Source organism: Lissotriton vulgaris, chromosome 9, assembly GCF_964263255.1.
Source record: "Lissotriton vulgaris chromosome 9, aLisVul1.2, whole genome shotgun sequence".
Lineage (NCBI taxonomy): Eukaryota > Metazoa > Chordata > Amphibia > Caudata > Salamandridae > Lissotriton > Lissotriton vulgaris.
The window spans coordinates 978306875-978332660 of record NC_141697.1 but is presented as its reverse complement, the minus strand read 5'-3'; the positions used below and the strand labels follow the sequence as shown (position 1 = coordinate 978332660).

At 46.4% G+C, this 25786-nt stretch overlaps 1 protein-coding gene across 5 annotated transcripts in view; it reads left to right on the top strand.

The window, feature by feature from the left end:
* Window positions 1–25786, top strand: part of DCAF1 (DDB1 and CUL4 associated factor 1) — a 1123544-nt gene that overhangs the window by 974325 nt on the left and 123433 nt on the right. For 3 of the 5 annotated variants that reach the window (XM_086938831.1, XM_086938832.1, XM_086938830.1), the window contains exon 23: window positions 18306–18582. In XM_086938831.1, the coding sequence (XP_086794957.1) occupies window positions 18306–18582 (277 nt within the window). The remainder of the gene's footprint in view (window positions 1–18305; window positions 18583–25786) is intronic. The other 2 variants (XM_086938834.1, XM_086938833.1) reach the window with 1 other exon arrangement.

Below are 25786 nucleotides of genomic sequence, written 5' to 3'. Positions count from 1 at the left end.
TGAGTCCCTCTCAGAAGCTCCCCTTCTTTAGAGCGGTTCTGGATTCGACGCAGTTTCGGGTTTATCCTCCCGAGCAGCGAGTCTGGAATATTCAGGCTATGATTCGATCTTTCAGCCTGAATGCCGGGTTTCAGTCAGGATGACCCTCCGCCTCCTGAGCCTGATGGCCTCCTGCATCCTGCTGGTGCAACATGCCAGATGACCTATGCGGGCTCTGCAGTGGGGCCTGAAGTTCCAGTGGACACAGCATCAGTGCAACCTGTCCGATCATGTCCAGATCTTGGAGGGCACTGCACGACAATTGCAGTGGTGGCTCACGAATCGCAATTGGGTCAATGGCAGATCCCTCTCCCTTCCCCAACCGGAGCACTCAGTGGTGACGTATGCGTCCCTACTGGGATGGGGCGGCCACTTGAGAGAGGCGGAGATCAGAGGCCTCTGGTCTCCGGCGGAGTCCCATCTCCATATCAATCTTTTGGAACTTCAGGAGATCCGGCTTGCACTGAAGGCATTTCTTCCCTCTGTCCGGAAGAGTGTAGTGCAGGTGTTTACGGACAACACCACTGCCATGCGTTATTGCAACAAACAGGGCGGGGTGGGGTCGTGGACCTTATGTCGGGAGGCTCTGCGCTTCTGGACAAGGCTGGAACATCAAGGCATTACCTTGGTGGTTCAACACCTGGCAGGTTCTCTGAATGCCAGGGCGGACGAACCCAGCCGCCGGTGCTTGATGGATCACAAATGGCGTCTAAACTCGGGCTTAGTGCAAGGTCTCTTTCTGCAGTGGGGAGAGCCTTGGTTAGATCTATTCGCCACCGAAGAGAATGTGCAATGTCCTCAATTCTGCACGGTGGAATTTCCAAGGCGGCACTCGCTCGGTGACTCTTTTCGTCGCGAGTGGAGCAGCGGTCTGTTGTACACCTTTCCGCCTATACCACTTCTGCCCAAAGTGCTGAAGAAGATTCGGTGCGACCGGGCCCAAGTCATTCTTGTGGCTCCGGATTGGGCATGAAGATACTGCTATCCCGAGCTACTCAGCATGGCGATTGATCCCCCGATCGGACTACCTCTTCGGGAGGTCCTCCACCCAAACCTGTCCAGCCTCCACCTCCAAGCGTGGAGATTGAGTGGCGACAGTTGACAGCCTTCGATCTTCGTCCCGAAGTCTGTGATGTCATTCTGGAAGCCAGGCGTCCCTTCACTAAGATGATATACGCCTGCAGGGGGAACAAATTTGTGGCATGGTGCACCTCAAAGTCTGTGGATTCCCTTTCTGCTCCTCTTTCTGAGGTCCTTCTGTTCTTACTATCCTTGGCCCAGCAGGGCTCTGCTCTGAGCACTAAAGGTTATCTTTCAGCCATCTCCGCCTTTCTACGGCTTTCAGATCAGCCTTCTTCTTTAAGTCCCCGGTTGTTAACCGTCTCCTGAAAGGCATTACACACGTTTCCTCCTGTGCCTTTCATAATGCCTCAATGGGACTTAAATTTTGTCTTGACCTATCTGATGTGCGCTCCCTTTCAGTCCCTTCATAACTGTCCTTTATGTCTTCTCACTCAAAAAACGCTTTCCTGGTAGCTATCACCTCTGCCAGAAGAGTGAGTGAGCTCCAGGCTCTTTCTTCTAAACCTCCTTTCCTTTCTGTTCTTCCGGACAAGGTGGTTTTAAGGACCCGTCCTTCTTTCTTGCCAAAGGTTGTCACGCCCTTCCATATCGGATTGACAATCACTTTGCCCACCTTCTTTCCGTCTCCGCATCCTTGAAAAGAGGAAGAGAGGCTCCACTGTCTGGACCCAAAACGTGCGCTCTCGTTCTATCTGAAGTGCACACAACAGTTCCGGGTGGATGACCAGCTCTTTGTTGGCTACATGGGGTCCAAAAAAGGTCGGGCTATGCTCAAACGAACCATCTCTCGTGGGTCGTTCAGTGCATCAAAGCGTGTTACTCTTTGGCTAAGAAGGAGCCTCCTGTGGGGCTGAGTGCCCATTCTACCAGGGCGACGGCAGCCACTTCTGCCTTGGTACGCGGCGTTCCTTTGCAGAACATTTGTCAGGCAGCTACATGGGCTTTGCTGCACATGTTTACTAAGCATTACTGCCTTGACGGTCAAGTCCGGAGAGACGGCTTCTTTGGCTGTTCTGTTCTCCTTGACTTGGTTGGTATTGCTGGGGTATCTATTCTAAGGTAAGGAATCTATCACTAACGTGTCTCTTTCAGATGCACAAGTTACTACTTGTGCTTGTGTAATGATATATCTGTAAGAGACATTAGTTAGTGATAGATTCCTTACCGCCCCACCCATCCCCGTTCTGCGAACTGATTTCTAGGGTTAAGGTCATCCCTTTCAGGGCCCTAGTTTCATGGCACCAGTGGTCAGTTTCTTGCATGGCTCTGCGTTCCTGGTGCGGAAAGTTGTGTACATAACTGACGTCCGTGCGCATCGCTGGCGCCTAAGTAGTCTCTGTGGCGTCCTCTCGCGCTTACGTTGCTAGCGACAGACCCGAAGCCGCACGACGCCACCTACCAACGCGCAGGAGTACTGCTGATGAAAAACTTTTCGGATCCAGTCTGACCCCTGGGGATATTCTAAGGTAAGGAATCGATCACTAACTAATGTCTCTTACAGTTGTATTGTTACACAAGTAGTAACTTGTGCCTCACCCCACAGCAGGTCTTGTAGCCCTACCATGAGCAGCTATGCCCCTGTGCTGTCTAGTTCAATTACCTGATGTACAAGTGAGAGCGCCATCTTAAATATATGTACTAGGCACTGGACATTACGAGTTTACCAGCTACACGATGGCTGTACTGAAACCTATAGTGTTTGGTATCAAACTACTTTTCTTAATAAATCTGTACTGTTGCCACTACTGGATTTATTATGATATGCACCCTGAGGGCACCTTAGAAGTGCCCCCTGAAAACCTTACCAGCATCTAGTGTGCTGTCTGACTGGTATCGTCCAGCCTGCCAGCACAGACCAGTTTCTGACCCCCTGCAGGGGAGAACCCGTGCTCTCGGAGAACAGAAACAATGCCTGTTCCGGCAATACTCCAGCAGGATGACTAGTGATTTAACATTTCAAGAATAGGGTCTTCAAAGACTGTAAAATCTCATAAGAGTGTTAAGTCTTGTGAAGAAATGCCCCCAGAGTCACCAAAAAGATCTTTTAGAAGACCCACCATGGTTCCTTGAGGCATTCTAAAAGATCTGAAGAACATCCGCATGGAGATGTTTCATGAGAAATTTCCCTCAGAAAAGATTCATTGTGAGACTACTACTCCTTCACTGAAATAAACTCAAATAAAAAAGTCATCTAGATCCCTTCTGTCGACAACAAAACCATTAAAAACTGTTCCTTCCTCTCAATTTGAGTTCTCGTTGATGCCCTTCGACGATAACCATAAGAATTTTCTCAACTACTACACCACAAATGACGGCTGCATCAACGAATTCAACACAGATAATCCTTTTGAACGAGAGCCCTGTCGATAACTACCATGCCGACGAGAGCCCTGTCGACGACGACAATTTTCGACTACAGTCCCTTTAACCACAACATCTCCACTGAATATCTCGTTGACTGCATCATCGACGAAAATACCAATGCCATTGATGCCATTATCAGTAATTTCTGTTAAAAAAAAAACCTTTACAGAGCCATTGTTGCCAGGGCATACATCAGCAAGCAAGGTTTCGCTTTACCAACCTGCACATCTCCTAGACTACGAATCAGAGGATGAGGGCCCCATTGGGATGGAGAATAGTACCTCTGAATTCAATGTTAAGTGTCAGGAGGATGATGAAGACAATGATCAGTATTATGGTAAGCAATATTTGTCACGACTTGTAATGATCTTACCAGATCTGACGTGTTGGAGAGGTTCACGACTTCGGTTCTTGAGGGTTCTGGTCTGTCCGAGGTGAGGGTGACCTTTCTGGTAGCCATGGTGCTGCTGACAATGAAAAGCCAGAGCAAACTGTGCCTTCCAAAAGGAGTCTCAAGTGGAAAAAACCCAATAGGGAAAAACCTCTTTTGAAGGCGGAGACTCCAGGAACGGAAAGGAAGGAAGCACCCACGAATAAGAGTAAACACCAACAAGGAGTGGAGAATAGAAGGCAAGAATTCCAATTAGGAGTGGAACATTTAAAGGAAGCCAAACTGGAACAGGAAGCACCAACCGGAAACAAAAGTGCACCAACTGGAAGCAAAAATACACCAAGCAGGAGCAAAGGTCACCAACAGGTACGAGGACACACCAGCAGGAGCGAGGAGTGTTGCAATGCAAGACAATGAAGGATTCAGCCCCTTAAATACCCATCGGCAGGAAGTGATGTAACAGGAAATAAGCAGTTGCCATCTTGAATAGTGAAAAGGAAACTTAAGGAATAGAAAAGGTCGCCATCTTGGAAAGGGTAAAACTAAGAACCTTCCCTTGGCCCTCTGGGAAACCAGACTGAGGACTCATGGGAAGAAGTAACAAGATGTCACCAGGAGAATATACTGAAAGCTGCAGTGAAATGTGCAAAACAAAAGATGCCCCAAAGAAGTACTGGAAGCCGCAGCTCCAAAATTGGAGCTGCGGTGTTCCCACTGTGTATTAATGAGCATTAACGGGCTCTCACGTGGTGATGTGGCGTTCCCGACGAGACATAAGCGTTGCGGACTGTAACCGGTATGCTGAAACAACGGGCAGCCATGCAGCACTGCAACGCACCTGAGAATGAGGTGCCGCGGGTGCATCGCAGGCTGCACAGCGGCCCGCAATGATGAATCGGGCAACGTCACAGGCTGAGTCATGGCCCGCGGTGCAACAATATTATGCTCCAGGAGAGCAATTCAAGCAGGATGATGAAGGGTCCTTTAGTTCTGGTCAACAGCAGCGAAAAGAGGCCATTCAAATGCCACTGGCTTTTGTCAATAATCTACAGCCTGTCTGCAAGACTATTACAAGAGGTTTCCAGGGCCTGCAACAGCTGTTTCTCCACCACAAGCGCCAAGACCAGTGCATTCACTACAAATCCAGACACCAGTCATTCGCTCACTTTGGGTATTAACAGTATAAGTGACCCCATTACCCAAACTCGCTAGTACATTGGCAGAACCACCACCAGCAGATGACGCGCCTTCCTCAGATGAAGACCAAGAAGAAGGCAAGATCAGGGCCACTTCTTCAGTTCTCAATGAGTGGCACGACTATCTGATCCCAACACCGTTTTCTGCCTAGACTACCACCAGCGGGTTCCCCACCCAACGACATAGATGACTTCCACAACCTTATGGAGAGGGCAGCAAAAACGTTCCAGCTCCTTCTAACCACAAAACATTCAGACTGCTTCCTCTACGATTTTAAAAAGCTTATGAAAAAATTAATCAGGGCCATCCTTATTGTGGAATTAATATGGGAGGAAGGCATTAAGGCTATGAAAAATCCAACAACGGAGTCTGCAGTGCTGCCCCAATTGGATAAAAAGTACTACGCACTGCACGGTTCACCTGCATGTTTAATGAGTCATCCTAAGCTGGATTCAGTTACAACTCAAGCGGCAAAGTGTAGATCTAAGAATCCATCCACCTCTATTATGACACCACCAGATCAAGATGTCGGCTGGCTGGATAATACTGGAAAATGTTTCTGTACCATGGCAGCCACTACTGTCAGAGCAGCAAACTCCCATGCAATATTTGGGCGTTACGACAGGCAGATGAAGTCTGACATCACTGTATACATTGACCTCTTAGTAGAAGATACGAGAGTTGAAGCCGGAACAATTCTGCAGGAAGGAGAAAGAACTTTGCAGAAATAGATTGCGCAATAGATATATCATCAACTGCATTCAGGCAACTGGCTGGTGCAGCTGTTCTCAGGAGACAAGGATGGCTGAAGGCAACATCTTTCAGGCCAGAAGTACAAACATGATCTTAAATAGGCCATACAACAGCGAAGCGTTATCCTGCAAGCATGTTAATAATGCTCTCTAAATTATTAAAACGGATACTGAAATGGCAAAATCCTTGGGAAAGCCGCAGATGAGAAGACTGCCCTTTCAGGGAGCCTGGGGCAGGGGATTATACTCCTGCAGAGGCGGTTTGCGGCGTTACAGACAACATCAGCCTTTTTAAAGCCAGTTTAATTCTCAATACTCTCAGCAGCAATAGAAGCGGCCACCTGCAGCGGCCTACACGCAGTCACCCAGACGTAAACAACAGACATGGCCAGAAAACAGTGACATTTCAAAAGTGCTGATTACTCCCCACAATTCTCAAAAACAGCTTGGGATCCAGATCTCAATTATCTTCGACAATGGTCCCATATAACAACTGACAAATGGGCGCTGGATGTCCTCTCACGTAGACATACATTGGAATTTCTCACAAAAACCCCTCCAAAAGTACCACCTTATCCCCAACTAATACAGCTTCTTCAGGCGATATTAACCATGCTAAGAATTTGAGCAATGGAAGAGGTCCCTAAGATCCAGAAGGGAATCTGTTTCTACTCCCGTTTCTTTCTGATAAAGCAAATCAGGAAACTGGCGCTCCATCTTAGACCTTAGAAAACTCAACAAGTATTAACGAAAACAATATTTTCACATGGTCACCCTGCAAGATATCCTGCATCTTCTCAATCATGGGGTCACATGGCAGCACTAGATCTCCATGATGCATACTTCCATATCCTTATTCACCCAGAGCATTGCAAGTTCCTACGATTCAAGCCGGCACCCACTACAAAGTCATTTTTCTCCCTTTTGGTTTAAACTCAGCACCCCCATACCAAATGTCTAGCTCCAGTGGCATCCCATTTGAGGCAAAAAGGAGTGCAGGTATTCCATAACTAGCAACTGGTTGATAAAGGCAGCCTCGTCCTGACAGGCAAAACCGATACATTAACTTGCCTCGCACTCTTCAAAGATCTGGGATTCATTGTCAACATACAGAAATCCTATCTCATATAGTCAACAGCCTTGACTTTCTTGGGAGCGGTTTTAGATACGAACCAGGACAAGGCATTCGCTTCGCAAGAAACACAGATAAGGATTCAACAACTAGTGCACAAATTAAGCAGAAAAAAGGCAGTTTCAGTTTGACTATGCAAATCTCTCCTCCGAATGATATCTTACATTCCACTAATTTCAGCTTGCGAGGAGCTAGACAAACCGTGTTTACTAATTCAAGGGTCGTTCGACATCATTCAAATTATTCCGACCATGATAACATCCATGAAATGGTGGTCACAGAGTATAAACCTATCCGAGGGGGCAATGTTCCTTACACATGTTTCTGATTTCGAACTAACAGACATGTCCCTGGCGGGATGGGGAGCTCTTCTCCAGGATTAGACAATAAGTGTTAGGTCATAAACTTGCTGGAACTCAGAGCTGTAGCTCTAGCATTACTCTCTTTCCTCCCAAGAGTAGCAAACTCATTTGTGCTAATTCGCACAGGCAACACCACAGTATGCATTACATAAACAAACAGGGAGGCATAAGGTCATCAGCCCTGTCGATGCAGGAACAGGAAATTTGGATATAGGCTCTGCAACATCAAATAACACTCAAGGCAGAGTAGGTGCCTATAGCAACCAATGTCCTAGCGGACACGTTGAGCAGAACGAACCCCAGCTGTCACAAATGGAAGCTCAATGAAAAAAATTCTAGAGGACGTCTTCGGTCGGTGGGGCTAACCAAACCTAGACCTGTGTGTGATGGAGAATTGAAAATGCCAATTCTTCGCAAGCTGGCACCCACAGAAGGGATTGTACGGGAATGCGTTTTCGATCAGATGGTCAGGGATCTAAGCGTACTTTTTTCTCCCCGATCCCATTAATCCCAAGATTCCTCATGAAATTTGAGAGGGAGTCTTGCTGAGTGCTCCTGATTGCTCCCAGATCGCCCAGACATTTCTGGTTCTTTCATTCACTTTTATAAAGAAGCCCAATGTGTGGGTGTTTTGCAAACTCTGGCATTAGGCTACATGTGGGTGATAGTTGTGCTACATTTGGGCTCTTTTTTTCTCCGGTGGCCATCTTGGGAGATTATTTTGTTATGAAGCTCCCTTATCACATTTACTGCAGTATCCTCAGTAGAAAATGCTTTCAGTTTTCCACTTCAATTCCCTCTAGATTACGTCAGATTTGCCACACGTTTGGCATAATTTCAGAATGTTAGCGCTCTAGTTGCTCACCAGAACACTGTAGTAAACTGCTGATCATCAGGGAGTTAACTGGCAGTCTGCTGCTGGTGTTGAGAGTGCATGTTTCAGTCTACATGTCAATGATTTAATGATATAGAAGAGGGATATTTGAAAACTCACTTAATGTGTGTCCTAATTTTTCTTCCTACAGTACTAACCATAATTTCTAAAACAAAATTAAACCCCTCATGATGTTCCTTTCTAAATTAAATGTTTTTAGTTTTACCAGTTTGAATCAATCAAGGTTGCTTCCTGTGTGCCATACTTTTGTCATAAGTAAGACTGTTAGCAATCTAGTTGTTCTTTAGAACACTCTGGGAGGCTGCAGTAGAGCACAATGGAATCAACTGTCAGGCTGCTCCTGTTGGAGTACAACAGGAAGGAATTTGAGATCTCACTTAACCCCTTCGACGCTGATGACGAGCTGGGCTCGTCATGGCGTAGCCTCCTCGCACGCTGATGACGAGCCCAGCTCGTCACGTAAAGTGCGTTTTTTTAAAACCCAGCGTGCGAGCGGAATTCCGCTAGCGCGCATACGGTTAAAAGTTGTCCTAATTTAATTTTCTACAGCACTAACCATAATTTCTATTTCAAAATGTACCCCCTTGTTGTGTTTCTATCTAAACTAAAGGTTGTAAGTTTTACCAGGTTGATTTAAACAAGATGGCTACAGGTGTGCCTTACTTTTATTATAAGTAAGACTGTTAGCGCTACAGTTGTTCTTCAGATTACTATGGGAGGCTGCAGTCGAAAAGCCGTAAATCAACTGACAGTCTTCTCCTGTTAGAATTACTTTTTACTGAGAATGTCAGACTTCAATCTGATATGGCTCAGAAACGTAGTTGGATTTACAGAAAATATGCTCTCATTTTAGCTTTGAAGCACCTTCTATAACCTCTATGGGAAAATCATGAGAAAACTATTTTATTTCAAACATGATTGATATACCTCCCAACAGAGGGATTTTTCACAGGGTAAAATTACCTTAGAACATACCACAATTCCTAAAATTAGTACGGTACCATCAACAAAAGATTTCTCCTTTTTGTGACCCTCAAAACTTGCCATTCACTACAATGCATTTCAATGGGGTGCTATCATGTCTATTGGTCCTCAGATGGCTCCCAGCACTTTCTGGTTGAAGTGCTGACAATTAGATTTCACCATGAGATCTGAGTTTAGGCTCGACCCCGTTATCTTTATTTGCTTTTCCTTAAATTTCTCAACAACTACGGAACAAATTTATACCAAGTAACAAAGTGTGATCTGCAAACCAAAATTTACCTCTCTGCTAAAGTTGGTGTCATTTGTCTAGCGTTTCAGGCTATAGTCTATAGTCTATAGTCTATAGCCTATAGGAATTAACATGGGAAATTGTATTTGTTTTATCCCCCTTTTTCTCTGCCCTCACTTGACTGATCACCCTGAAACTTTCATGCACAAGACTCACTATGATACTTTTTGGGGAAAATTTGGTGAAGATTCGTCAAACAACGCATAAGATATAGGCAAGTCAAGAAACGCTTTTTCTATAGAAACATGGTCCTTCTGTGCTGCTCGTGGTATAAAATCGGACTAAGAGTTCCAAAAGTGAACATAATTGCACAAGGACACTTCAATTTAATTTATTTGGTTCAATGTTGAATTGTAAATCATTTGTTTATCATAAACTTTCCAAAAACCACGATGTCGATAACATGCAACGTAGTATTTTCACTGTGTCTATGATGACGAGACGGAACTGTTCTCTGCACCTTTAAATATGCACTTTGTTTGTAAAAATGTTACCCGTGAACAAGCTGTGAGGTTAACAGCGAAACGTGTTGGGCACCCGTTGCGAAAATAAACACCCTTTGAATTGTGGCTGCTGCTCCAGTGAGTTATTGAAAATCGTATTGCTGGATTTGTTGGTATATTTGGGAGTGGCGTCCCGGCCGCGCTGCCCGCCGTTAAAGTGGCTCGGACTTCGCCGTGTTCTACGTTTGGATATATATATATATATATATATATATATATTCATGTGTTTTAACACATCATGTGATCAATATGTCTTCTATATCTATGTATGGGACAGTATATATTTCAAAGAAAAAATGGCGCTTACTAGATTGATAAAGGCTGCTCTGTCAGCTGAAGCATCTCTCTCCTTTCTGCTGGGTCTGAGGAGGCCATTTTAGATAAAAAAGCCCTAATCCAGCAGTCCTTGTGTGTGTGCTCTCTTCCTGATGAAGCAGGAGTTGTTGTGATATTTTCCAGCGTTGGCGGTTGGCTCTGTTCACGCACCACCAGTCTGGGCGTTCAGATTCGGCCGCATTTCGGATGGAGTAGCATGGCGAGTGCTTTTACTGACTGCCTCCAGGATATTCGCCGGGACGATTAATGGAGGATGCAGACACTATGGGAGGCGTTGGTCTTGATGTGAGGAAGTCCACTGACTTTCAGTGCGGGTCTTTGTTTTCCTGTGTCTCGACATGCCTCACTCAGCAGGCCGACGTACTTCTGGTGACTGGACACCGTGGAAACCATCTGCTGAAGCGGTGAGGACTAATTTGGGTTATCAATTTTTATGGAAGGAATCTCCCCCGACCCAGCTGAACTGTTTATTTTGAGCTGCCACGCGAAAGGAAACTCTTGCAAATAAAGCGTCAATATTGTTCTGCCCCTAATTACATCTTCAGCTTACACGGAGCATTTGGTAGGATTCAATTGTTACATTTGGGCTACCTAAACAAGACATAATCTCACATGAGATCGGACTCGTTTCAATGCCTCTTCCGTATTATTGTTATCTAGCAACGCTGGTAGTAACCCCTTCGCTGCTTGCGTCGGCCAACGGCTGACGCGCACACTACCTTCGTAGTGCTGCACACGTCCGTTGGGTGACGCTCTGAACCGCCACACTGCAGCAGAATTGCCGTCGCTGTTAATAGTGTATGTGCCACAAAGTGTTTTGATGCTGTATATCAGTCCATACGCTGCTATAGTGTGGGATTATGGGACTGGTAGTCCTCGCATGCCTGATTTTCTTGTTTTTGGGTGATTATACTTATTAGAGTACACATTATGTGCATTCGTCCCCCATGCGGCACTGTTAACTTTGTTATTATTGGCATTCTAACTGTATCTGCGTTAGCTAATGAACACACATATTGGATTCAGTGCCATTGTGTTATTTAGTCACATTAGGTGGCCCCACCATTAGTACTCCATGGTGTACTCCAAATACTTTGGGGAATAGAGATTAGTTTCCGTAATTTCCCGTTTACCATGCAGTCAGCAGCGTGATTTACATATTCTTTTTATAAGTGCTACCGGAGGGGGTTTGCGCTATACTTTTTAATAGTTTGGTAATATAACAGTGGTTGTTCCAATATTAGTGATGCAATGATTTCACAGCCTCAGTGCTAGATTTAAATTTTACAGATCATGTATGTATAGGTTGTAAGAGTGGCTTTCTTAGGCACTATGCACTCAATAGGTAAAATGTAATGCATTATGCGTTCTCTGTACATATCCTATTTTATGAAATAGCAATTTCCACTCCGTACAATTTGTTTAGCATTGCACTGTGCATGAAACTTTATTTATTCATGTGTTTTAACACATCATGTGATCAATATGTCTTCTATGTCTATGTTTGGGACGCAGTATATATTTCAAAGAAAAATGGCGTTTACTAGATTGATAAAGGCTGCTGTGCCAGCCGAAACGCGCCTCTCTTTTTTGCTGGGTCAGAGGAGGCCCTTTTAAATAAAAAATCTGTAATCCAGCAGTCCTTGTGTGCGTGCTCTCTTGCTAGTGAAGCAGGAGTTGTGTTGTGATATATATATATATAGATATATATATATATCCTCACTTGAGCGCTCTGAGACTTTGGGCCCGTGGAGGGTGTTACATGCACCGGGAGAGCACCCCGTTGAATAAGTCCATCAATGTCCGTAATGCACAATAAAATGTACTCTCAGGCGTCAATGAATAAAGAAATCAGGACGTTTAACTCCTCGCGAGGAATTAAACTTCCTGATTTCTTTCACCTCAAACTCAAACTCCACCTCAACCTCAATCCAGACAAGACGGAGTTAGTCTTGACTGGAGGTGGTTGCAGTCCCTGGTCCCCCTCCCACTGGCCTTCCTCACTTGGTGTCCCCCCGCCTCCTGTTCCCAAGGTCAAAACCCTTGGCATTTTCCTCAACGCTTCACTTTCCGTTCACTCACAGGTTTCCTCAGTTGTTTCTTCTTGTTTCTTCTCCCTTAGAACTATTAGGAAGATCTCTCGCTTTTTCTCTCTGCCTGCGTTAAAAATCATAGTGATGGCCATGGTGCTCTCGCGCCTTGATTATGGTAATATCATCTACAATGGCGCCCCAGCCTACGCCATTCGCCGATTGCAGCTTGTGCAGAACCAGGCGGCTCGCCTGATCCACGGCCTGCCTAAATTCCATCGGGCTACCCCCCTAATGCAGGCACTGCACTGGCTGCCGGTGAAAGAGCGTGCCCTGTTCAAACTCGGCTGCACCACCTTCCAGGCCAAAATGGGCACCGCTCCGGAGTTTATCTGCTCCGCCATCAAACCCTACTCACCTGGCAGAGAGCTCCGCTCCTCCCATCAGGCCCTGCTAACCATCCCCCGTTTTCGCAAGAAAAAGGCCGGAGGAACAAAATTTGCAGTTCTCGCTCCTGCGTTCTGGAACTCCCTCCCGATTGAACTCCGACTGACTTCCTCCTACATAGAGTTCCGGAAGGGTCTTAAAACTCTGCTTTTTTCCCAAGCCTATAAGGTCTGATCCCCCTCCGCTCCTGCCATCCCCCTCGCAATCCTAAAGCGCCAAGAAACCGCATGGTAGCAGAGCGCTATATAAATGGTTTTAAATTCAAATTCAAATTTCTTCATTGAGCCTGAGAGTACATTTTATTGTGCATTACGGACATTGGTGGATATATATATATATATATATATATATATTGAGGCTCCAGCTTGGTCCGAAGTACAAGGAATCACTCGAGCTACATCGAAGGCTTCAAGCGGCAGCCTTTATTCAAAAGGTAAGGGAAACAACCTTGGCAGAATCCTTTTGGCAGTCACACGCCTGCCTGACGCGTTTCGATGATTCTCCTCAGAGGCTTCTGGCGAAATGAAAGCACCACCGTGCTTCCCAGTTCTCTCCCATGTTCATGCGCACCTGTTGAGGTTGCTAATTGAGACTACGCTGTGGGTTATGGGAATTGTAGTGCCGGTTTCGGGTGCAATGTTCTGCCGGCTTATTCAAGACCCGGGATGGGTCCCCGCTTCAGATGTTTCCCAAAATCCTGCATGATGTAGCTCCAATGGCCTGGCGGGATGGCAGACCACGCGGCTCCCAAGTTACCAGGATGGTGCGTTCCTTACGGCACGGCTGCCGTGTTAACATTGAGGCTCCAGCTTGGTCCGAAGTACAAGGAATCACTCGAGCTACATCGAAGGCTTCAAGCGGCAGCCTTTATTCAAAAGGTAAGGGAAACAACCTTGGCAGAATCCTTTTGGCAGTCACACGCCTGCCTGACGCGTTTCGATGATTCTCCTCAGAGGCTTCTGGCGAAATGAAAGCACCACCGTGCTTCCCAGTTCTCTCCCATGTTCATGCGCACCTGTTGAGGTTGCTAATTGAGACTACGCTGTGGGTTATGGGAATTGTAGTGCCGGTTTCGGGTGCAATGTTCTGCCGGCTTATTCAAGACCCGGGATGGGTCCCCGCTTCAGATGTTTCCCAAAATCCTGCATGATGTAGCTCCAATGGCCTGGCGGGATGGCAGACCACGCGGCTCCCAAGTTACCAGGATGGTGCGTTCCTTACGGCACGGCTGCCGTGTTAACATTGAGGCTCCAGCTTGGTCCGAAGTACAAGGAATCACTCGAGCTACATCGAAGGCTTCAAGCGGCAGCCTTTATTCAAAAGGTAAGGGAAACAACCTTGGCAGAATCCTTTTGGCAGTCACACGCCTGCCTGACGCGTTTCGATGATTCTCCTCAGAGGCTGTCCTGAAACGCGTCTGGCTAATTGACTTTTAACTGAAAGCGCTGTTGCCGTGTCCGATTGCATGCTGTTATTAAACCTCAGAAGCATCACTGAAAGCCTCCTGTGGTCTCTCCGCTCAGGGTGAACCTGCTTCGTGTGGATGTTTTCCGGCCGGTCCCGGTCGGGGAGATGGCCCGCCGCTGATTAGCGGTTCCTGTGCCGTTACTACTCTAGCGAGCATGAAGGAAGGAGGAAATCTGGCGCCTTGCAGGAGGGGGCCAGATTGCGTGAATAACAGCAACAAAGCAGGGCGGACATTGCCCAGTGCCGATAGTCACCCACTTGGGAAACACATCAGTGAATCACGGAGGACTCAAGGCAGCAAGCCCACTTGGGGAATACCACCGCTGACTACAACAACCAGCAGGCTGTGTTCACAGCCACGCCCTTGCAGGCAGGTGTTCTATAATTGACTTTGCTTCCAGCGTCCTATTCAATCACACGCCACTGAGGAAAGGACTGCCATTGTCCTGAAACGCGTCTGGCTAATTGACTTTTAACTGAAAGCGCTGTTGCCGTGTCCGATTGCATGCTGTTATTAAACCTCAGAAGCATCACTGAAAGCCTCCTGTGGTCTCTCCGCTCAGGGTGAACCTGCTTCGTGTGGATATATATATGTATATATATATATATATATATATATATATATATATATATATATATATATATATATATATAATTACATTTTTGTGTTGGGGGGGGGGGGGGGGGGTACCCAAAACCCCTTTTTCTCATTTTCTCCTAAACTGCCTTTACCACTACTCACCCTAAAATTACCCTTACCCCCTTTACCACTACTCACCCCATAACCCTAAAATGAACCCTTTACCACTACCCACCCCTAAACCATACCAACACTTATCATGTGTGGTAAAGGTACAAATATTTACCTGTGTCGTAAAGGCTGTTTCCCGTATTGAATATTCCCCAGGCGTCATACTGGATCCAGAAACTTTTCAGCAATGGCTCTGCACTGACTATGTTCTGCTACAGAAATTATGTGCTGAACCTATATAGGCGCCACTCCACGTGCTGATGTATTTTTGCCATGTTCATATGCCTTTATAACAAAAAGAATTTACAAGTCCTTTTATTACTGTTCTCCAACTCTTGTTTTTTTCTTTACCAAAAGAAAATGCACTCACAAACTCATTGCTTTATTCTGCAGCTTGTTTCATTTGTCCATTTTCTGGCATTTGCTTAACCTCAGCTTTTATCAATTTGTGCTGATTCTCATGAAAAGATCATGGCTCTTGGTTCTTTTCACTGTTGTCCTAGCTTGAAAATTTTTATCTTGTAAATTGATAGTCTCCAACACCCAAGCTTCCTATATGATATCCTGCCATCTCAAAAAGGTCATTCAACCTGCCTCTCTCTGTTCCAAGGATAAAGTTAGAAGAAATCATTGTACTTCTTTTCATTCCACCTGGTTCTACGTCTTGATGCTCCACCGCTTCTCCCTTTTTGGAATGGAAAAACCTGTTGTGTTGTCTTGTGGAAGCTATAGAATGTGTCTCTTCCCTGAAATCCCTATTGGGATTTCAATATTCCTTGGCGGAGTGACTGTCACATTTTCCTGGCATGCCAGAAGGAACTACCTCCTAAAAACACTTTCCTCATGGAGTTCATTCAGTTCCTTTGCCAAAGCAGTGAGGTTAGGCACATATTTGCACAACCTTTGACCCTTCCTTGAATGAACGTTCATGAGCTTCAAAGTTGGAGTTTTATTTGGCCAAATCTCATACTTTTGAGATAATGTTCATGACAATGGCTTTACACCTCTCTTCAATTAACCATGAATTTCCTTTGCCCAAAAAGTGAATGACCCACTGATACCAGCATCTGAGTATTTTCATATCCACTTCTTTCTTAACATATGCCTCCTCTATAGGGTCAAAAATCTGAGATAATGGATCCAACACATCTGTCCGTTTTTCTCGTCATTGCTTAAGAGAACACTGTCAACCCACCCTGTCTTAATTCTTTCAAGCCTGACACATTGCTTGTGCCAACTAACTAGAACCCACCAATATTCACAATCCTCTCTGGTGCAAACACCAACCACTTCTGCCCCTAGGTGCCGAGTTATTTGTTTATTTTATTTTTTAATCTCCACTAATCCACATAACCTTTCAATACAGAGATCGTTTTCATTGTGCTTCAAAACTACTCGGGGTTACCCTAAACATCATAACAATGGTTTACAAAATTTAAATGGGTTGCCCACTAGCTTAAAACAAACTTTTAAGCAGTGTTTACAAGGACTAGCAAATCCGTTTGTGAGTGTGTGGTTTACAGTTTACTTTTAAAGGGCTCTAGTTTTGGCCATCTTCTGTGTTATTCCTTACAAGTTGATCCATTAAGGTATGCATAGGACCGAAGGTTGTGAGAGCTAAAATACAATGAAAGTATTAAAATGGAATGGCTTATCCAGTATTCAGCACAAGCAGGTTATTTAATCTCTATTTGATTGTTGTTCTCTTTATTTTATTTTTTACAACTACTGGGTATCAAAGCACATTAAATGGGTCAGAAGCCTGGAATGGTTGTAATTATTTCAGTACAAATAGACTCAGAGAAAGCTTTTCGAGAGTAAGCCTCAATTTTAAGTTTAGATATATCGACAGTGCTGTAGCAGCTTTAAGCTGCTCACCAGGAGCAATAGAGGTAAAGTTGGGACAGCAGTGACAAACGCAGTATGCAAGAATAATTTCAGATATACAAAAGTGAAACTCAGCCACCCAGCATTATGAGGAGAGCTAGCGGCTCTTTTTCTCGTCCTATCCCGGTTGGGAAAAGTAAGACACTGGTAAATCTAGGCATTTTGCATTGAGGGCAGGGGGTATGCATTGCCACCAGTCACTTAATTCAGTCCCTCCTACAACATGTATTGGAACACATTTCACACTTCTCAACACATCATAACATGTGTTCCATCACCAATGTGAGGGGGTCTCCACAATGTTATCGATTGAACATGCAGCAATCTTAGATTTCAACTCCATTCTATACTATAAGATTTCAGTCCCCAAGTATCTAAAAAACAGTTTTATGAATTTTTTAATCACCCATTCTACAGGTGCACACAACAAAATGAAACGTCACAATTCAAAGGCCAAAAAGAATACACATCACTTAAAAGTGAAACTTGCTGTATCCCTTCTCTGAAACGGACAACTGGGGGTACTACTGTTGAGTAGGTCTGAAAGGCTGTGGCTACCTCTTGAATCTGCGAGGAAATTATGCAATAACCTCCAAGTTTTCATATCCCAGCCACACACACCACCCCACTCATTGATCTGCGGTAGCTGCCATGATCACTCTAGCACCTGTAAAGCTGTGGTTGTGGCCATTTGAAAGCTCTTCCACCAAGGCCACGTGATTCTTGCTGCCGCTTGGACCTCAGGTTCCCCTTACCTCCACACACACCTGCCACAGTGTTGTATGCTGGGAGGAGGCTGGTTGGAAAGTCTTATGGAACTGTAAAACTTTTTGTATTGACAAACAATCGACACTTAGTTTGATTAGTCCTCGGTAAAAGTTGCCTCTGAACAACTGGCTTAAAGGTCACCAAAATACTTTTTCAGATATTTTGGAAATATATGTAGAAATAAGACTGTGATAATATTTGATGAGTCAAAGTCACCGATGAATAATAGTTTTATTTAATGGTTTTATGTCTTGTGTGTTTTTATGTAAATGTTGACTAGAATTATTTGTATTTTTATTTTAGTCAAACCTATGACTGGTAGGAATGTTGGAAAAAACTACTTGCACATCGTCAGAATGAGATTATTCACTCACTAACCCATGGCTTCTGATGAAAATACCATTGAGTTACATAAAATGCAATTGTGAAAGAATTTAGTGTATGCCTGTTTGTTATTAGACCAATCCATGTTACTATGTAGTTAGCCACTCAGTGAAACAACAACTTTGTTCAATTTAAACTGTTCATCTAAAGCCAAACAAATGTACATTTGAAAACCAAGATGTTTCTTAATCTAAACTCCTCAAGCGTGCTTCTTTTTTAAATGCACTTCTGTGTTTTTCCAAAGGATGAGGAAGAACAAGAAGACGATGATGATGATGACGATGATGATGATTCTGATGACCTCGACGATCTTGACACAGACCCATTGTTGGAAGCAGAGCTGGAAGATGAGGAGGCTGCCGAGCCAGCTGCTGAAGATGGAGAAAATGACTTCTCTCCCTCCGACGACGAGGAACTAGCAAATATGTTGGAAGAAGATGGGGATGGGGAAGGTGAGGAAGAGGAGGAGGAAGACGATGACTCTGACGCAGACGAGGAGGTTGAATTGATCCTGGGAGACAGTAAGTACACCCACAGCTGGTGGCCTCTGGACTGGCCCCTGCGGATCACTGCTCCCTGGCAATATGTCTATGGCTGTGTCCTGCAGCTATCGAGAGGGAGCAATGGAGATGCAGTGAGAACGGATGGAAGGAAACTGTGTGCAACGAGGATGTGGAAAAATTGTGGATCAGGCAGTAAATTGAAATGATATAAACATCATAAATCGGTTAAAAACCTTTGTTGCACAGGTTGTCTATAATATTCTCTGGGGAATTTTCAAAGATGTAAGCTGTTTTCACAAAACGGTTGACAACTCCACAGGTGGTATTGATTCTACTAATCATTGGAAAAATGTGTTGCATTGCAGACTATGATCTTTCAGAGATATGCAAGATAGACAGACCTGTTTTCCCTATTTACTTTTGTGCTTCATATGAACTAAAGTTTCACATATGAATTCACGTGACTGAGATAGATATTTCTCTTGATAGTAATTTAGGCCTGTTGGTTCATATTGCATACTGATAAACATGTTGCAGAGGAATTTTTCATCTAAGTCCAAACAAAGAACTAAATTTGAACCTACTGGTACAAAAACAGTTCTGTCCAATGACTTGTGAAAAATTGCATTTTTGTACTGGTCATTCTGTCCTAAACAACAAAGCACCAATTTTGCAGAATGCACTTGTATCACTTCACTTCTCGGATCAGATACATTGTTCTGAGATACCTCAGTTAGCAGGGAAACAAGTAGTTTGACTGATCGTCTGCTATGAGGGACTATTTGTATATTCTTCAAAATGGAAGGATTTGCTGGTAGAACATGGCCTTTTCTTTGAGATGCCTCTTCTCTTCTCCAGAACTGGGTCCTCACTCAATTGATAAACTGTCTGATAATTGCTTCCTGTCACCATTCTTTTTAAGTCAAAAGCGCCATATAAAGGCCTCTATCAGATGTTTGATGATCAGTACGCCTCTCACAGTGTTCTGCACTGAGAGCCATTGTCATTTTTCTCACTTTTTTCCGCTCCCCCAAACAAGGATGTTGGAACTTCAGCTTGCGTTTTCAGTGAACTGTCTAGCTTTGCCATTTTCCTTATGAAAGGGTTTTTGCTGTCTTCTTTTCTTTTCAAGTGCTTGGATGGAATCTTTGTTCCTTGTTACATTTTTGCTTCTACGGTAATTGCTTAAGTGTCTTGGTAGTTTTTGTGTAGGCATGGGCTTCTTTCAAGCTCTGTGTCATCGTGATAGCTAGGCTTTTCATACTGTACTATGTTTCCTTTAGTGTGTCAGAGAGTGCTCTACAGTTAGGCAAAAGAGAACCTATTTGGCATCATACAAAACAAAACTGTTAGAATAAATTATAAATAGATGTATCAGAAAACGGTGTTAATGTTCATATGCAAATACTTTGTAAACCAGTAACTAGAAACTATCTTTCTCATTACCAGCAACTTAAAGGTGAAATGGCAACAAAGTCTACTGAGGAAAATTAAACAGGATGTTGGCTTGTACAATTATTAGAATATTGGTTTTTGCTAGTCACTGCCGTGGTATACCTACATATTGCCAAGTCCTCATTAACACCTTAACTGAACGAGAAGCTTCTGATGGATTCTTCTAACTGCAGATTCCTACCCTTTTGAATATTATCCTAGCTTATGCCTTGATCAGGAAACTATAAAGCAGTGTTCCTGTGCATCTGTAAATGGCATCCTATGGCTCTGTGCCAGTGACCCTCTGGAAGTGACGAGTGGAGCCACATATATGGGCCTCCCAGGCACGCTGACACCACTTCCTTTGTGCCTTCAACATGCTTCCGGGGCTTCTCTTTGCTCTCATAGAAGAGAACTTTTGCCCCAAAATTAACCACCATGCAAGGGGAAATGTCACCCACTAAGACTACATAGTTTAAGCTGTGAAGGAATTGTAGCCAAAAGATGTCTGTGACATACCCTCACGAAAGCCTGGTTATGATGCCTGGGACTGGACCACAAATCCAGCTCCTACAGTGAATGTTTCAAAGTGAGCCCAAAGGCCATAGAGGATTGTGAGGCCAAACTTTACGTCGCCAGACACAAGAAGACTCCACATGGAGACCAAATGAAAATAAGGCACCGTTTCGGCTCCAGAAGTCATTCTCTCAGCAAATCATCATTGTAAGCTGGAATGGGCCTCTTCCCATCACTCTTGGACTCAAGAAAGGGGAAGAGAGGTCAACGTGCCTTCCAGTGTTGCTCTTGATCTCTGTCTGAGCCAAATCTGAGTCTGGATTTCCAGGTCCGTCTGTGATGGCTCAGCAAGTGGAGACAGTAAGGCCATGCAGCGCACTTAAGGCACTTTACCAGCTCACTCTGGGACTTCTTCAGGGTCCCAAGGATCTGCAGGAGCTATAGTTGAACATACATGACTGGTCCTTCCTTGTTGCCGTCTGAGCCCCTTGACCATGTATCTGGTCTAGCACCAATTCGGATGCAGACTTTGGTCACTGCACCAGTGCCCTTCTCATTGACACCGCCAGTGGAGGTTTTATTGCCCATTGTGCTACCAGACTCTAAGCAAATTCCCCCTTTTTAAGATTGACCGGCTCTGACTGGCATGCAGCGACTTGGCAATCTTTTAGACTCTGATACCTTGCCCTTACTGCATGATAGGACCCACACTTTACACAATCTTTTTAAAATGAACTCAGACAAATACGATAAGTGAGGCAACCATGTTTCCCCAACACAATGAGGAAAACTGGTATAAAGAACTTCACAATATCATTGGCCTGAAAACCTCTCCAGAATCTGGCCTTGTCCTCCAACTAGTCCTGCCACAGAGGAAAGCACCTCCTTTGCGGTTATGTGAAGGATGGCAGAAGTTTTAGACTTACACCCCCCTACTATGGAAGTGAAGACGTGTGTTAACTGAAGTTCTTTAATCAGTCAGGATCCTACAGAGCCTGTGTTACCATTTAATAAGGCCCTCACGGATACCCCTTTAAGCACTTGGTTAAAACCATTTTAATCGGCAGGTAGCTCATCACCATTGTCCTGTAATACGCATCCTTGCCTTTTTTACTCCACACCGACACCAGGGAGCCTGCTGGTACAAGCAAAGTAAATTCCAATGCTTTTCCCTCCAATCCACCTGATTAGGAATTTAAATTAATAGAAACATTTGGGAAACTTTTGTTTGTTGTTGTAGCTGTAGAAACACATGCTGGGCATACTCCTGGCATCTAGTGTTTGGCTCAGACATGTGCAAGTTGTTTTTCTTCGAAGAAGTCTTTTTAAGTCACAAAGTAACATGACTCCTTTTATTACTGGTAATGTGCATGGGAATTGGCTCCATTGTTAGATCTTTTTTCTCCACCGTTGGGTTCAGATATATCCCTTTGATGTCCAGTTTGACACCACATGGTGTTCTTGCCGAGCCCGCTAGATCCATTCCTCATTGGGAGATATTACAGCTGGGTGCGGGTTTCACCTATTGGGTACCGCCTTCGACTGTGTTCTGTGGTTTGGACATTATTCAATACTCTATTTGGGGATTGGCCATTTCGCGCCTTCATCGCCATCCTCGACGCCCGATAATGTCCTAATGATGGAATGTACTTCATTTAGTTTCTGCTCCAAGTATCACTCGAAAAATCCAGAGACAGACATCTACAAGTCTGTAACCTCTGTTTGTCTCTCGACCACCAGGAGGAGGACTACACAGCTTGTTTTGCCTTCCTCGATAAAAACAACTCCCGAAACCATTGTATCATCTTGGCTTCCATGGTACACTGTCAACAGGAGGACATCCCCAACTGCTACAGGGTTCGAGACACAGAGGGGGATCTGCAGCCGGAAGCTTCAGGTTCCAAGATAGGGTAGCTGTTGTTGGCAGAAAGTACCGGTTCCAACGCCGAGGACAAAGCCTACCCGGCAAAGACAATCGCAGTGATACTACCCTCCCACAGACTGCTAATGGACTCACTCACACTCAGGGGAAGTTAGAGCTTCGAGCTGACAGGCATATCATGAGACCTCTGGTTTGCCACTGCCTCAAGGGATTGCCTGCTCACACTTTGGTACCAAAGTCGTTCTCCAAGCCTCGCCCGTCCACATCGACTGTGCTTCGGCTTTCAGTGTATCCTTGATACTCGTCTCCAAGACGAAGGGCTTGGATCCAACAGCCAGATCGGCGCGGCAGGGGCATCAAAAACTTTTTGCTCTGTAAAGGCCGGCGTCCACGCTTTCTGCCTGCGCCAATTTTGAGGACCTCGACTAGCTAGTCCTCCAGCACCTCCATGAGGTGCTTGATGCCAAGCAAAGGCATATCCACATCCAACTGGGCACCGGTCGGAACCTAGCCAAGCCTCCAGACAAACCAATAGGCCGCATTCCTCACAAGATGAAATTAACTTTCAAAGAGGCCTTAACCCCACCTTTAGAGCAGACAGCCAAAAAGCATTGATGCCATGATAAGGGCACTGTTCTGTAGTTCCCACTAATCCGTAGGATCTGCGCGTTTGTTGACAACATACATTTTGGGTGAGGTGCTTAGACTGAGTCCATGAACCCCGCAGTATATGTTGGCCTCGATACCAGCTAGCTCACAGTGCCCTCTAACCCAAACCGGGAGCAAATGATTTCTGGCAACCACTGAACATGACAACCCTGTCCCCTCAGGGATCGTTATAACAGATCTGGAACCCCCTCGCCTAATCACTTGTGCACTCTTGTTCTCAGAACAATATACAGAGGATACACATTGGGATATTTCAGTATATTTATTGAACCAACGATATTCTTGTATAGAATACATGTGCTGCGATAATCAGTAGACAGAGGCATATGAAAGTGATGACAAGCACCAAAATAGTGAATAGCAGGTATAGTTTCACAATGGTGCTAAAACAGTGTGATCTGAAAGAGACACGTTAGTGATAGATTCCTTACCTTAGAATATCCCCAGGCGTCAGACTGGATCCGGAAAGTTTTGCGTAGCAGTACCCTTGCGCGTCGGTAGGCGTCGTCTGCGGCTCCGCGTCCGTCGTGGGCGCCGTGATGACGTCGTCGGAGTACTTAGACGCCCCCTCCGCGTGCTGACGTCAGTTCTTCTTTTTTCAGCGGCAGCCAGCGCAGATCTGGAAAGAGCAGTTCCCTAGTCACTTTTTGACTAAACGTTTGTGATCTTTTTTGATCCATTTCGAAGTCTTTACGACTCTGACGGTGCCGTTAGGGATGCCCGGCTTCAAGCATTGCGACAAGTGCGACCGTACCATGTCGGTCATGGATCCCCACAGCTTGTGCCTGATGTGTTTGGGCGTCGACCATGACGACGAGGCCTGCTCCGACTGTCGGGCCCTGTCGAGGAAGGCCAGGCGGGAGCGGTCCCGCAGGTGACTCGAGATCCGCCAGTCGGCCCCGCGCCGTGTGAGGTCTTGGTCCCATGGGAGGTCGAGGGACAGGTCGCGGGGACGGAGCCGTCACAGCTCCGGGAGTCGGCGCCACTCCTCCGGGTCCAAGTCGTCAGGTAAGAAACACAAGAAGTCGAAGAGACATCATCGCTCTTCTGACTCCCCCCGACGCTGGCGCGATGCGGCCGGGGGTTCGGGTGACACCGCCCACGCGGCTCCTCGAGAGTTGCGGGCGCCGCGTTCGGCCCCATACCCCCCGGTCCCTGGGCTGAACGCGACGCCGGAGGAGATCGAGCGTTTCCTCATAGCCATGAGGTCCCTTTCTCCTCCGACGGGTTCCACGGCGCCTTCGGGCCCAGTGAACCCGTCTGGGGGCCCTAGTGGGTCGGGGGCTACGACCCCGACGCCGTCGGTGCCCTCGGGCTCGGCGCCGCAGGGTACAGCGGCCCCGGCGTCGTCGGTGCCGCTGGGCCCTCCTCGGGCGATGGATCGTCACCGGTGGACCTTACGACCCCCTCCCGGCGTCGGTCCGTGTGGTGTCTCCTCCGGCGTCGTCCTCGGGCGGCGCCGTCCCCGATGCCTCCTCTCAATGCGTTCCGACGTCGGGACGACGCCTATCGGCGCCGCTCTCGACGCTGTTCGGAGATTTTCATTTCTATGAACCTACCCCATTCACTTTTGACCCTGAATCTCAGGAGATGGGGGACAAGGAGAATTGGGAGGGGTCTGAGGACCCTCTGACCAGGGAGTGTCGGTCTAACATGGACTGGACAGGAGACCTTGGGGAGGCCAGTGGCCTGGACACCTCTCCAGACACTGGATTTGTCTCTCCTCCTACCGTGGCTTCGGAGGAGGGCGCTACGTATAGTGTGGTGTTGATGAGGGCTGCTAAGGCCTTGGGCCTTGAGCTCCTCGTCGCGGCCGTGAGGACTAACCTCCTCACTGAGGTCCTTAAGCCGCAGTCATGCTCCATGGAGCCTCTGCTGTCGTTTAATGAGGCCTTGACGGACGTTCTTTTGGGCACTTGGTCCAGGCCCGCTACAGGTTCGCCTGTAGATAGGAACGTGGCCAGACGCCACCGCCCGGCCCCGGGCGACCCATGTTTCCTGTCCACCCACCCCACCCCGAGAGTCTGGTTATCCAGGCCTCTAACTCCCAGAACGCATTCCCGACGGCTCCCCCCGATCGGGAATCCAAGAGGTACGAGGCCTATGGCAAGAAGGTGTTCTCGTCCCTTAGCTTGGGACTGCGGTCTTTCAACACCGCATGCCTCTTGGGCCGTTACACCCACTCTCTGTGGGAAACGGTGGCGGAAGTGCTGCCAGAGTGTCCGTTGGAGGTACGGGCCAAACTCGGCCAAGCCCTAGTGGAGGACCGGGACGCAGCAAAGTATTCAATCAGGTGCGGACTGGATACTACTGACTCGCTGGGCAGAGCGATGGCTACGACGGTGGCGATACGACGCCACGCCTGGCTGAGATCCGCCAACTTCTCGGCAGATGTCCAGAATACACTCATGGACATGCCGTTCGATGGCCGTCGCCTCTTTGGCGACAAGGCAGACCACGCGCTTAAGCACTTCAAGGACTCCAGAGCTACGGCCAAGTCCTTGGGCCTCTCGGCCCCGCGCCAGCAAATCGGTGCCTTTCGCTCCTTTTGTGGCCAAGGAAGGGGCGCCCCCACACGTGCCGCCAGCCACTCGCCGCATACTGTCATCCAGCGCGGCGGCGGCCGTGGAAACCGCCGTGGAGGCGGTCGGGGAAACAAGCGGAGCCAGTCCACACCTGCCCCCGCAGAATCCGCCTCTAAACCCTCCTAGTCCGTGCTTT